General features: G+C 39.6%; 1 protein-coding gene across 1 annotated transcript in view; it reads right to left on the minus strand.

The window, feature by feature from the left end:
* Positions 1–1,261: 1,261 nt before the first annotated feature.
* The window catches only part of LOC104999804 (chromosome unknown open reading frame, human C7orf31), a 41,423-nt gene continuing 27,511 nt past the window's right edge, over positions 1,262–15,173 (minus strand). The window contains exons 5-8 of the mRNA XM_010855412.1: positions 13,646–13,734; positions 8,232–8,406; positions 7,847–7,938; positions 1,262–3,134 (exon numbers count right to left, since the gene is read on the minus strand). Coding sequence (XP_010853714.1) covers positions 2,331–3,134; positions 7,847–7,938; positions 8,232–8,406; positions 13,646–13,734 — 1,160 coding nt within the window. The 3' untranslated portion in view covers positions 1,262–2,330. The remainder of the gene's footprint in view (positions 3,135–7,846; positions 7,939–8,231; positions 8,407–13,645; positions 13,735–15,173) is intronic.

A 15,173-nucleotide genomic window follows, 5' to 3' on the forward strand; every position in this document is an offset into this window, starting at 1 on the left:
CTGATGTAAGACATGAGTCTCAGATTCAGAAAGCACATGAATGCAAACAGGAGAAACAAAATCAGCATTAAGACCTGGTGATGGAACATCAGAACTTTCTAGACAAAAAGAAGTATTTAAAATAGATGTAAAAGAGAGATTATCTACTTAAGAAAATTACAAATAGATATATATCACATCTCTCAATAGCAACAGTGGAAACCAGAAGTCAGTAGAGTAACTGAAGAGCAAACTCTTAGAGTCACTGTCCAATCCCGCCCACCCACCCCCCTTACACCCCGACTTCTTTGCCTTGTTGTTCAGTTGCTAAGTCATGTCTGACTCTTCGTGATCCCATGGACTGTATAGCCCACCAGGCTCCTCAGTCCATGAGATTTACCAGGCAAGAATACTGGAGTGGGGTCCCCTTTCCTTCTCCAGGGGCTCTTCCCGGATTAGGGATCAAACCTGCATTGGCAAATGGATTCTTTATCACTGAGCCACCAGGGAAGCCCATCCCCCTCACCTTCGGCATACCCCAATATGTTTACATGTCAGAAGATATGGAGAATCTTGTGATTAAGTCATGTGATTGACTTTCTTGCCCCCAGTTTTCCCCAACGTTATTTTACCATGTGACTTTTTGCTTCCCACAATACCTAATTTAATGAATATAACTAGTGCTACAGAATAAAATTTGGAAAAAATTCCATTCCATAATTTTAGCCCAGAATAGTTTTAAAGAGGGTGTAACCAAATGACATATTGGTCATGAAACAAAAACAAATATTAAATCTCAAAAATACACTCAGAAATTCCTCATGAACTTTCCATGGTAAACTGTCTAAAACATAGCTCTTGGCATATTATCAATAAATGAGTTTATTCCATTTAGCAGTCATATAAACTCTTGGTGGACACCTTCTAAAATCATATTTGGCTTTAGAATAATAGATATCAAGCCATCTGCTGTGGTCTGAATGTTTGTATCCCCCTCCCTGAAAATTTATATATTGAAATCCTAACCCCCAAGCTTATTAGGAGGTGGGAGTCTTTGGCATGTGATTAGTTTCTGCCTGCAATACAGGAGACCCCAGTTCGACTCCTGGGTTGGAAAGATACAATTGAGAAGGGATAGGCTACCCACTCCAGTATTTTTGGTCTTCCCTGGTGGCTCAGTTGGTAAAGAATCTGCCTGCAATGCAGGAGACCTGGGTTGGGAAGATCCCCTGGAGAAGGGAAAGGCTACCCATTCCAGTTCTGGCCTGGAGAATTCCACAGACTGTATAGACCACGGGGTCACAAAGAGTCGGATACGACTCGGCAACTTTCACTTTAGTTCATGAAGGCAGAACCTTCATGAATGGGGTTAGTGCCCTCAAAAGAAGCCCAGAGAGATAGATCCCTTGCTCCTTTTATCAAGTGAGGTTGTGGTGAGAAGATGGCGGTCAGTGAGGAAGCAGAGCCTCACGGGACACCAAACCTGCCAGCGCCGTGACCTGGACTTCCCCGCCTCCAGAACCGTGAGAATGATGTTTGTTGTTTACATAAGCCACCGAGTTCGTGGTATGTTGTCATAGCAGCCCAAACAGACTAAGACACCATCCTTTCTTGCCATAGAGTTCATCAGTTACTAATTAAAACCATTTCTAGATCTTTGCAATAAAATCATTTTTTCTTCATAAAAGAAATGGTTATGTTTCTCTATCAGAAGGTGAAAGGAAAAGAAACATCCAACTTAGAATGTGTGCGCATGCAGAGCATTTTGAGTTTTGTCTTTTCCACTAACTTATTTTGTCCACGTGTTTACACAAAGGAACAGGGCCCATGTATTTATTAAGGTAATGTAGTTTGTAGAGCTGTCAGTCCCTCAGTTAACTGGGCTTTTGAATTTTGTCTTTGTACCTAGTTGTCATTTTATACAAACATTTACCTATAGGGACAGTGTCCATATATTTATTTTATTAAGGTACTACTGTAGTTTGTATAGACGTTTGTCGATTATCGGGAATTTGAGTTTTTTTCAAATATTTTTTGTAAAATTTTGTCATACACATTGTTTATTATGATTTTGGAAATATTCCTTGACATATAATTTGAAAATGAGATTAAAGACTATAAATTTTTCTGGTTCTATTTTATTGTCAAATTGTTAAACTTTTGAAGAAGGCAGAACATCACCTTTTCTGGGTTCTTCTGATCAGACCCTAACTTAAATACCTGAAAACATAAACCTCATTAACAAGTTCATTATGGCTTCTCCAAAAAACAGAATCCAGCAATGAGGAAGAAATTGTTATATTTTTTCTTTTCTTGCTAGAAGCTGGGTTTTGAAGGGAAGGATGAATAGCTCAATTATAGAAATAATAGGAATTATGGCCATAGAATTGGTGTTTCTTCCCCGAGTGCTCTTTATCCCTGAGGTCTTTATAGTCTTCGAGAACTGATTTATGGAAACGTTTTTGTGCACCAGTTTTTGAAAAAGCGTTCTTAAGCTCCAGCAGGTCCGTTTGAGGTTTGGCCACTCCAGCTCTAGGAATCCAACCCAGGATAGGTTTTGTTTCTTCATCATCCTCCATATTCAAGGTCAACTGTTCTGGCTTACTTAAAAAGTGTTCAAAATCAAAAGTTTTCAGGTCTGGTTTACTTTGTAAAATACCAGGCTTACTAAGGCTAACAGGATTTTGATACACATTATACTGATTTAAATGTTCATAGGGAATGTAATGATCTGGGTTACAGTAAGGTATAAGTTGGGGTTTTAATGACAGCTGTCTCCAGTACAAATCTTCTGTCTTTTTAGTATCTGTGATTTTTGGAAATGGTTTTATGTCGTAAGTATTAGCCAGATCTTTTGTTGGGTAACAGGATGGGAGTGCATAGGTAGATAGCAAGCTTTGTTCTTCCTTAATCTTTTCTTCAATCTCCTGGTTTTTGTGTGTCACATCTGCAGGTATGTTATCACTCAGAGCCATCATTTCTGTAGAACTGGGCACAAAGGTATGAAAAGTACACAGAACTCTAGGGGTACAGTCTGGACAGGAAGATGGTCTTTGCTCAAGAATAGCCTCCAGAGGACGTTGGTTCTGAATCAGTCGGGCAATTCGTCCTTCCAAGGGTCTGGTGGGCTTTAAGGCAGGATGGAATTTTTCTTGCTGTGGTAGTAGGATAAAAAAGAGAAAATGAACTAATTAATAGATCTAGCATTGTCAGGATATTGCCACAAATGGCAGGTCAAAACCCATACCCATTTTCACTATCTGAGCAAACACAGGATGGGTTGGAGTAAACACTGCAATGTTTACTGATATTTATTTAAAGACATTGACATTTGGGTCCTAATAAACACGTTTTTATAAGGAAAGGCCACATTTTTACTTGGCTATAGAGAAATTTTTCCATGTAGGAACTCTTTGCTTTCAGACTTTCCAAGATATAAAAGAACTTATTGGAATGAAACAGGTCATATTTTATGATGATGTCTGTCACCAACACAGATGATGTTAATTAAAATTTACATGCAATTATTTAAATCTCAGCCAAAGCCTTCTTTATTAGACTCAGGCAAGGGTTTTTAAACCTTGGTTGGTTGACTCAGAATCAGCTTTTGAATTAGCAGAAAATAAGATTCCCAAGCTTGGTCCTCTGAGATTGTGATGCAGAGGGTCTGCAGTAGGGCTTAGGAATCTGTTCTCTTAATAAGCATCTCGAGTGATGCTAAGGCCAGTGATATCCTATGCTTGGAGAAACACTGGTCTGACAGGGGTTTGTCATAGCTGTGCTTCTTTTTTGAGATGTTTGACAGATATTGTGAACTTAATCATGTCTGGAAACTGCAAAAGCAATGAGTATGTTGAAGGGGTTATTAATAGATATATGACTGGGGGGAGGGATGAGGAAGAGGGAGGAGTTGACTTGGAAGGGGCATGAAGGGACTTTCTGGGAGGATGGTAATGTTGAATATATTGATAGAGGTTTGGGTTACAAAGGTGTATGCATTTGTCAAAACTTATGGACTGTACACTTAAGGATTGTGTAATTGTAATGAATGTATGTGAAGTGAAGTGAAAGTCACTGAGTTGTGTCCGACCCTTTGCTGCGGGGAGCGAGCTCCGCCCCTGGCAAAGGTCATGAGGAAGGAGGCTTGGCATACGCAAAGGCGGGATCAAGCCTCAGGAGTCTCCCTGGAAATTCTCGAGCAATCTACCCCCAAAACCAGAGTCTGCCTACTTTCTGCTTTGTGCTTTCACCTACACCTCTGACTTTACGGGGGGCTGTCCCCCACTACCTCTCTCTGAAAAAAGAGTTAGCTTATAGCTCCAGTTAATAATTCCTGGGTGTGACAGTGTTTAACCTACAAACTCCTTTGGAAATCCTCTAGCCTGCCTGAATAGGTTTTTCCGGCCACGTGTGACTGTTCAGAGCCTCCCAACTGTGAGAGGCAGGAGATGTTCTAAACTGTCTAAATACAGATTCCTTTGAGCAGTTAAAAGATTGATTAGAAATTGTATTGGTGAAGGGTTTTTCACTTGTTGGGCCAATGTTTGCTGCTAAGTTTCCATATCCCTTACCTGCTGTATCCCTGGCAGTGTATTGATTAATATAATTGGTATAAGTAGTAGCTTTAATGTTTGTAACCTGTTAATTCTTTTTCTTGTTATAGCCCACCACACCTTTGCTCTGTAGGAATGCAACTTTATCTAATGCTTTTGGAGGGTGGCTCCTGACCAATCACCTTTAGAGAAAAATAAGTTTTCTGAAGAAAGGGTCTTAAAATGTTAACAGGCCTCCGGGCCAGAAGATGATGCAAATCACCTAAGCTTTTGCATATGATAAGTTTGCAGGAAGAAAGCCTGGCTTGCTGCCTGACTCTACCCCTTCCCCCATTATCCTCTATGCATAACTTAAGGTATAAAAACTACTTTGGAAAATAAAGTGCGGGCCTTGTTCACCTAAACTTGGTCTCACCATGTTGTTCTTTCTCTTACCTTCTGGCTGAATTATTCAGCCTCTTTTCTCCACTGAATTTCCTCACTGAGCTATCCTCATTCTATTACTCTTTATATCCTTAATTAACATTTAATTAAGCAGTTGTTTCCTGATCTTCGCCTACACCGTCTCTCCTTTGAATACCCTGGATCAGCCGGGGCTGGACCCCGGCACTTTGCGACCCCATGGACTGTACAGTCCATGGAATTCTCCAGGCCAGAATACTGGAGTGGGTAGCCTATCCCTTCTCCATTGGATCTTCCCAACCCAGGAGTTGAACTGGGGTCTCCTGCCTTGCAGGAGGATTCTTTACCAACTGAGCTATCACCTTAAAAGAAAAAATTAATTTAAGTCCAATTAATGGTACGCATTTTTGAGGTTTCCTATTGGCTCAGCGGTAAAGAATCTGCCTACAATGCAGGAGGAGACTCGGGTTTGATCTTTGGGTCAAGAAGATCCCCTGGAGAAGGGCATGGTGACCCACTCCAGTGCTCTTGCCTGGAAAAATCCCATGGACAGAGGAGTCTGGCAGGCTACAGTCCATGGGGTCCCAAAAAGTCGACTGAGCACACATGCACACACACACACACACATGCTGAATGTTTAGGATTAAGTGTAAATCTGTGATTTACATGGAAATGCAGAAAAAATAAAGTGAATTTATCGATGTTTGGAGTGATGGCAAGATAGATAGATGTGTGATAAAATAAGTATAGTAAAATGCTACGGTAAAATCTAGACCATGGGTATACAGGTCTTAACTGTAAAATTATTTAGACTTTTCTGTATGTTAACATTGAACATTTGAACATTTTTATAATCTCTTTAAGAAAGAATACTAAAAACAAATGAATGTGTGACAATGATGGAATTGATAGCAAAGATAAAAATAAGAATGGTGAAAATATAACTCTAGTTTGGAATTAGAAAAAAAAAAGGACTTGGGAACAGCTTTTTGAAACCTAATCTGTTCATAGTTGGAAGAGTTTCCATACTGTTATCAACAAATTTGTTATTTCCTTTAACTAATCAGGCTTGAGTAGATACTATGAAAACAAGAAAAAAATTCCTTTGAAATACACTGTTAAATTTATCATAAACAAAAAAGTATATATCTTACTTTGATGGTATCCTTATATGTGAGAAGCAGCCTTTATACCTTTACTTTATTCTACAACAAAATATTTCATACACATATTTATCACCAGTAAAACATGCTTTCTCAGACTCTATTATTTATATTTTAATTAGAAACAAGCAAGAGTCACTTAAACTTTCTTTTAAACTTCCAACTATTTAAGACATATTTTATCTTGTTATTAATAAAAAATTTAGGTGTTATTTACTTGTATGATAATTTTGCATATAATATACTTGACAAACATCCTTTGTATAACTGTACATGTATTTCCTTGTAAAAATGATAAAGCTGCTTCCTGAGGGACTGGACTCTACGGGCTTAAATCTGGAAATCTGGACGGCTGTTGAACACACCTGACAACGTCACAGTATATGTATAGTCTTCTCTAGCCTTAGAGAATGTTTGTTACAGGTAAAACATAGAGAAAATTAAAAACCTTTTAGTGAATTATAAGGCACAGTCTGTGGGACTACTTCTAGTGTTATGATTTATTATATCACCCTGAGAAATACTGAAGGTATATAAAATAAATTTGATCATTCAGTCTAAAAAGAGTTCATGTTGAAATACCTTAACATTGTTTCTTAGGTGTCTTTCCAGAACCTACATCTTTGGAAATATTAATCTTGTTTAAAAAACTGAGTTTTAGAGGATAAAATTTAGGTCCAAATAAAACATAAATGTATCCTATTAGGTCATTTTATTTCACTTGCATAATTAAGCTAAGAAATTATAACTTCTATCACTAAAGGGCTTGGTCATTTCTTTTAGGACATTTCACATAATCAATTAAGAAATCTCTTGTTATTTGCAGAGAATTTATTGGCTTTTGTTTGTAATTCAGCCAACTCTCAATGATTGTGGATATCAGGAGGAAGCCTTTATCTCTTCAGCAGCAGTGAAAATGTACAAGATATAAAATATGCAGATTCACAGAATTTATTAAGAACCACATTTATTACTAGGTAAATGTTCATAAACCAATTCCTTTGTAAATTTTAGCAACAGTAGCATAGTAGAAAATCTGTAAAACAAAATAAAACAAAAATAACCCAGTACTGTGATGAAGAAAGGACTTGCCAGCTAGTGCTAGTGGTAAAGAACCTGCCTGTCAGTGCAGGAGACATAATTAGACATGGGTTTGATTCCTGGGTCTGGAAGTCCCCTGAAAGAGGGCACGGCAACCCATTCCAGTATTCCTGCCTGGAGAATCCCATAGACAGAGGAGCCTGGCAGGCTGCAGTCCACAGGGCCGCAAAAAGTCCGACACAAATGAAGTGATGTAGCATGCACCCATGTGATGAAGATAAGAAAACCTGCTTGTTCTTCAAAACAGTGGACAGGTTCGAATCAATTCAGAATTAACTTCTGAACTGAGTTAAATTTTCCCTTTGCTGGCTTGGTCACTAATATTCAGGAAGCAAATAAAAAGTGAGTAAAGCAAGGAGCCCAGAACCTAGATGTGTGCGTGCATGTGTACTCAGACACACCAGGCGCGTCTGACTCTTTGGGACCCTGTGGACTATAGCCTGTCAGGCTCCTTTTTTAATGGGATCCTCCAGGCAAGAATACTGGAGTGGGTTGCCATGACCTCCTCCAGGGGACCTTCCTAACACAGTGATTGCACCCGCGTCTCCTGCATTGCAGGTGGATTCTTTACCCCCTGAGCCACCTGGGAAGCCCCCAAATATAGACACTTTCCCCCTAAATAACTGAGAGTTGACTGCAATTACTTACAGGCTCTGGGTCAAATCCTATCTGTCCAGTTAACTCTGCTACCTCCTTTTCATGGTAATCATCCAGTTCAAGGGGATTCATGGGCCCCAGACCTTAATGGAAACATCACATCTTATTATTTTGTTAAAGTAAATGAAGAATGCTATGTAAATTTAGACCTTTTCATAGAAACACTTACCTGTTCCCCTTAGTAATATAATTAGAAATGATAAAAAATGAAAACAAACTTAACTTTCCAATTACCCTCTAAGAGGAACTTACCACCCACCTTATTCCTATTGCTACTTAGATTAAGAAAACGGGGAAATATTAGAAGATAAAGCTGTAATAGCACTTGTTAAATATTCTAAGTTTGTTCTTTTTACTCATTAAAGTGAACTCATACCTGTAAAATCATGATTATATGAAGTGATCCAGTGGGACTTCTCGAGATTTCTTTGTATGTTGACTTCTTTTAGAGAAGTAATAGGGTCCCATGAATTTAAAGAAGTGTTAGGAGCGAAGGTTTTAGGTGGTTTTGGGTAGAACACTGGCTTGTTTTTCTCAACACATTTAGGAAGCTAGAATATGAGTATAAAAGGTCATTGCTGTTAGAAAAGATCATAATATTTTTCCTTCATTAATTACTAAAATTCTGCAACTGTAACCTAAACTGTATTTAGAGTTAAACACAGTATTTTTATCAAAGGAGGTCTTTTTGAAAATTCCTTTACTTTAGCAGGGCGTCTGAAAGTATACTTTGGAGAAATGCAATGAAATTTTATTAGAGAAATAAAGGACTCTGAGGTACAGCCAAAATTGTGTGCCTCCTACTTCTCCTTCCCTGCCTAAAATGACACCATATGATATCATTTATGAATTTCTGATGAAGGCTAACTCACTGAAATTCAAATAAAAATTTCATTCTGTAGACATAACTGCTTTACAAATAGAGTTTTATATGTTCAAAAGGAGGAATGCACATAAAAGTGAATGAATGGGTTTCACTGTAGTCTTTTTGTTTACTTAGAAATTCACTTTTTCTCAGATTGATGATTCTCAATACATATTTACAGAGCACCTACATGTGTAAGGTAGTGGCAGACACACGGATGGATCAGAAACAAATCTTGTCATCGAGGAGTACACTGGCTAGAAGGGGAGATAAGGCGTGAACATAAATGACTATAAGATGGACACTAACTCTTTGCTACAGGAGAAGTCAAGACAAAATAATTTGGAAGTTCAGAGGAGGGAGAAATTGATTCCAGCCGAGTAGGGAAGTGGTGCTGGAAGCACAGGGTGGGAGGCGACAAGAGACCATGTTAGGTGACACCACAGAAAGTAGGGCTTGAGTGGCATGCAGAGGCGGAGAGGCTAAAGGAACTGCAAGGGCAGAGACGGGGTGGTGCGGGGAAGTATGGAATAAATACTTCTTGAACCTTGCGAACTTGTCCTTACGGCCAGGCCCACCCTTAACACTTGCAGGTCCTGGGATTTTAGTACAATGAGAGTCCACATTCCATTAGTCTAAATAGTTCAATTTGTAAATCAAGCAAATAAACTGGCAAGTAAGTATGTTTCACTCTCCTACCTTGATAAGATACTTTCATAACAACCTGGAAGACCAGGTTCAAATTTAGACTTCTTAGACTATTCCAAGTCTTCTTAGGCTGTCCCAAGTATTGCACTGGGACATGGTGGTTCAGAAAGAGCCAACTGCTAGCCCCTGGCCCGACTGCTTTCGTACCTCACCTTCTTACCCCCACTTCCATCCCAAACTATGAGGTGCCTTTTATATGAGGGTACCTATCCCTTAAGTTCAAGTTCAATATACCTATTACCGCCCCTTCCAGCACACAGCCACCTCTTGGCCACCCGTCTGGCCTAGAGGGATATACTAGCTTGGCAGCACTGTCAACCCCTGGGAGGATGGACCTGGGGAAGAGACCCCATAAAGGGCCTGAAACTGGGTTCAAAGCCACTTGTCAGGGAACGTATAGTCCAGCATCAATCTGGGGCAAGAGACTGGGGAGCACAGGTTCAGATGGACACACCCTCTTGTTCTCATAAACTTTCTGCCCCACAAGGAGGGGCACAGTTAGCCAGAGCTGGGCCTTATAAAGCACAGGCATTCTAAAGTTCCTGGGCCTAAGGGCTGCTGCTCACCACAACCCTGTGAGGTTGGAGGGAACCCCATTTCCATACCTAAAGTAGTCATGATAAAAGTCACTTGGTAAAAATCTGTCTCAAGAAGTATTAAATAACCAGCTCTATAAACCTTTCATGATTATGTGGCCTGCTTATCCAGGGCTAAATAAAGCCCTCTTTTATTTCTTTATCATGATTTTCAAAGTTCAAATATTGTTCTGAGGGGCAAGATTAATTCTGTGTTTTAATCTGGCCCAAAGAATTGATGCTATTGAATTGTGGTGCTGGAGAAGACTCTTGAGAGTCCCTTGGATTGCAAGGAGATCAAACCAATCAATCCTAAAGGATATCAACCCCAAATACTAACTGGAAGAACTGATGCTGAAGCTGAAGCTTCAATACTTTGGCCACCTGATGCGAAGAGCCAACTCTTTGGAAAAGACTCTGATGCTGGGAAAGATTGATGGCAGGAGGAGAAGGGGACAACAGAGGATGAGATAGTTGGATGGCATCACCGACTCAATGGACATGAGTTTGAGCAAGCTCCAGGAGAGAGTGAAGGACAAGGAAGTCTTCAGTTCATGGGGAGCTGCAGTTCATGGGGTCGCAAAGAGTTGGACATGACTTAGTGACTGAAGAACAACAATTTGGTCTATCTAACAGCAGGGATCTACTGAAATGCCATCACAGGCACAGAGGAAGAAAATAGGGAATGCAAAATTTTATTGTAGCCTGAGTTATCTTGGGAGGAGTTTAAAGGGTCAGGAAACTTTTGAGAGTGGAGAGTTAGCCAGTTTTTAGTGTGTTAGGTAATGTAATACTGCCAGGACAGTGAGAGAGGGATTGCTGGGGATCATTCACTCAATAGGTTTTCATTGGTTGAATATGGGGGCTTCCCGGTGGCTTAGATGGTAAAGACTCTGCCTGCATTGCAGGCAGATCAACCTGCAGACCCAGGTTCAATCCCTGGGTCAAGAAGATCCCATGGAGAAGGGAATGGCTACCCACACCAGTATTCTTGCCTGGAGAATTCCATGGACAAAGGAACCTGGTGGGCTGTCACAGAATTGGATGCTACTGAGTGACTGTCATTTTCACTTTAGGTTGAATATACTATTCACAGGTGAAAGTTAGGATCTAATATGGAAGGTAAGGACAGAATAGAAAGGAATTCCAACTTCTGAGATGTTAACATCTCAGTACAACAGAGTATGTTAGTTGTTTCAGTTCAGTTCAGTCACTCAGTCGTGTCCGACTCTTTGCGATCCCATGAACCGCAGCATGCCAGGCCTCCCTGTCCACCACCAACTGCCGGAGTCTATCCAAACCCATGTCCATTGAGTCGGTGATGCCATTCAACCATCTCACCCTCTGTCGTCCCCTTCTCCTCCTGCTCTCAATCTTTCCCAGGATCAGGGTCTTTTCAGATGAGTCAGCTCTTCGCATCAGGTGGCCAAAGTATTGGAGTTTCAGCTTCAACGTCAGTCCTTCCAATGAACACCCAGGACTGATCTCCTTTAGGATGGACTGGTTGTATCTCCTTGCAGTCCAAGGGACTCTCAAGAGTCTTCTCCAACACCACACTTCAAAAGCATCAATTCCTCAGCACTCAGCTTTCTTTATAGTCCAACTCTCACATCCATACATGACTTCTGGAAAAACCATAGCCTTGTTGTTTAGAATTTGGAATACATTCTCAGAGGAGGAGTGCTATATAAATGGTTGTTACATTCCCAGCAGAGCTTATAAAAATCTATGAAACTTGTAAATTATTTAATAAACATTTACTGAATACCTGATACAAGCAAAACTATGTGCCAGCTTTTAAGTGCCCTGGGCTAGGCACCAAAAACTCCATAAATTGCCATAAAATAACAGGAATTAATACAGTCATAACATGTTAAAACAGAGCACTAAATATAATGTGTTGTTTTAGTCTTGAGTGGTGGGGCTTACTAAGGTTTAATGGAGAGAAGAGGTCTATTATGGAGACCACTTTGCTCTTTGGAGAGACATTAACATTGGGGACACACTGGATCTTTATTGGATCATATTTCATGTCACTGTGTCAGCACTGTTTTTACATTGAGAAGCCATGATTAGGAACTTTGTCATTGGCATATGAAATAAATAGAGGAGGGAGAGCAAATAAGAGAGTGGCAGAGATACGTTTCTTTGATATCTAGTTAGGACTTTGGAACAGAAAAAGTTGGAGGCATAAGAGGATGCATGGTAGAAGGAAGGCTGCCTGGGACAGAATGGAGGAAAAGCAAAGGCGGCAAGACGGTGAACAGAGAGCATGCCCATGAGACGACACATGGCAGATACAGCAGGAACTAGAACACAGTTTTCCTAATTTGGTTTACTCTCTGCTACGCAACAGAAACAATGAGGGTTGAGCTGAGCCTTGAAGAAAGAGGAAGTCTGAGATGAAAGAAGAGAGCATTTCAGGAAGAGGAAGTGGCCATGAACCCGCTCAGGGACCAGCGAACAGAGCCAGGCTGTGAGAAGGAAGAGAGGCGGGAAGGCCAGAACCAAAGGGTCATTGTAGCTCATTTAAAGCACTGGAATTCACACTTAGGTAAAAGGGTGCTAATCAAGATTGCCAAGGGGGGTGACACGAGTTACAGCAGTATTTTAATCAGCAGGTAGAAATGAGAGGAATTGAAAGAAGAACCTCTCATATTTCTAGGTTACTTTGATATAGATTTTGCTTGAAAGAATAAAAGTCATCTAGTCAGATAGATGATTATTTAAGGATTTTTCCTGACATATAACTTTACAAAAAACAAACAGATGCTTCATAGATGACTGTATGACATTGCAATGACCACACTCTGGCCTGCCACAGTAGTCTTTCCCAGAGAAATTCAAATGTTTCTAGGTTTCCATCATTATTTCTTGCCTCCTTCACAGACTATTAGATGCAAGGACATAATATATGGAAAACACTTGGTATTGCCTCTCACAAACTAACTGGCCAGTGAATGTCAGCTATTATTATTTTCAAATATATATTTTCCTTCAGGATTTAAAAGTGTTCTCTTTTTACTATGTGGAGTCATGGTAGAGAGGTTAAGAACAGAGACTAGAGTCTCATGAGCCTGAGTTCTATGATTGTGAGATAGCTACCAACTCCCTGAGCCTCAGTGTCCTCATTTATAAAATGGGAATGATCATACTAACCTTTTGAGTGTATTGTGAGGGCCAAATGACACTCTATATATAAAGAAGTTAGGGTGTAGCAATTTCTTAATAAATGGTGGCTACTGTTTTATTTTATTTTTGATTCTGCACAAAGGTACTACTGTAATTGGCACATTAAATTGCAAATCTTTCTGTAAACCTCCCATTTACTCTGTATATTCGAAGTTACTTGATATGTTATGAATCATAAGAACAGAGTTGTAGAGACAGTGAATGATCCACAGTCCTCGTTTACTTCATTTTGTGGGGAACTTTTTGTAAATATGGAAATGTTACATAAAATCAGTTAAGAAAACAAACAATAAATATGAATCATGGCCAAAATCTCAATGTTTCTATCTGTATAGAAGATAAAAGTAATCTATCTTCTGGATTTTTATAAACACAGAATGCAAAAGCATCTTTTACTTTGTTTTAAACAAACTTTTAAAGTTTTAAACACACTTTTAAAAAGATACTTACGTCAAAATACACACGCTGACCCGGCCAAACCAATGCTTTCTTCTTGGAATCCATTGGAAAATCAAGCAGTTCATATCTGTAAGGGTTACCTGAAATTTTCCAGAAAAGCAGCCTTTTAATTAATAGGATTTTGGGTGCCATAAATACAAACAAGATAATAGGAGGTAGAGAGGAATTCGGGCACACATTTGAGCTTTATAGTTATAGCTCTGTTTGAACTCTTGCCCTTAGTAAACAGCATGTGGGCCACACAGAGCAAGAATGAGTCTCTAAGCCTGGTGTCTTCAGCAGATTGAGGGGGCAGCAGTACTGCTCCGTTCTTGTTTTTTTTTAAAAAGCTGATTTAAGCAAATCATAGGTAAAGGGATTCTTAGGTAAATCATAAATCTCTTTCTAGATACTCTTTTTGGTCTCTGAAGGCTCAGCAAATACATTTCTCTACCACCTGTTTTAGGTTTTCTCTGTTTAAATATCAAGAAATGGCGTTAGTATGTGCTTACCAAAAGAAGTATTTAAACAGAACTTTTAAAGAATACAGCTTTTTAGGTATTGGTGGTAGCTGGAGAAGCTTTACCAAATACAGCCTGGCTTCCTCTGGTCCCTATGATAAACTCCACATTAAAGCATGCTCTGAACACCCATTGCTATATGTAGTAAGAACAAAGGCTGGCATTTATTGAACATTTATTATAATGTTAGTATTATACTGCTAGTATTGTACTGAGTGCTGTGAGGAAGGTACTATTATTTCTACTTTAACAAATGAGGAAATTGAGGCACAAGGAAAATAAGCAATTTTCCCAAGGTTACACAATGAATAAGTGCAATAATTCAAATTTAGGCAATCTGGTTCTAGAGCCTTTCTCTTAACCTAGATTCTACTTATTTCTAGAAAAGAAGAGTTAAAATAAGTGGAAGAGTAGAAAACCCAATGTAGTACTAGTTCCTGGAAAGGTTTCATTTATTAGGGTTATTAGAATATATTCATCTTTTAAAACCCCCTAAAGATGACTAACTGGTCAAGGACAGGCAGATGCTTGAAACAGAAGATTAACGTGGTAATGTATTTCTTCAATTCCTGGTCTACAACTGCACGGAAAAGTGTTTTTATAAATTCAACACATATTTGTGTGATTTCTTCCTAACTGTATGCACTTCATGTAATTTCAGAATTAACTAATTTCAGTTCAGTTCAGTTGCTCAGTCGTGTCCAACTCTTTGTGACCCCATGAACCGCAGCATGCCAGGTCTCCCTGTCCATCACCAACTCCTGGAGTTTACCCAAACTCCTGTCCATCAAGCCGGTGATGACATCCAACCATCTTATCCTCTGTTGTCCCCTTCTCCTCCTGCCTTAAATCCCTCCCAGAATCAGGGTCTTTTCCAATGAGTCAGCTCTTTGCATTAGGTGGCCAAAGTATTGGATTTTCAGCTTCAACATCAGTCCTTCCGATGAACACCCAGGACTGATCTCCTTTAGGATGGACTGGCTGGATCTCCTTGCAGTCCAAGGGGCTCTCAAGAATCT

This window comes from Bison bison, unplaced genomic scaffold, assembly GCF_000754665.1.
Source record: "Bison bison bison isolate TAMUID 2011002044 unplaced genomic scaffold, Bison_UMD1.0 scf7180017864364, whole genome shotgun sequence".
Lineage (NCBI taxonomy): Eukaryota > Metazoa > Chordata > Mammalia > Artiodactyla > Bovidae > Bison > Bison bison.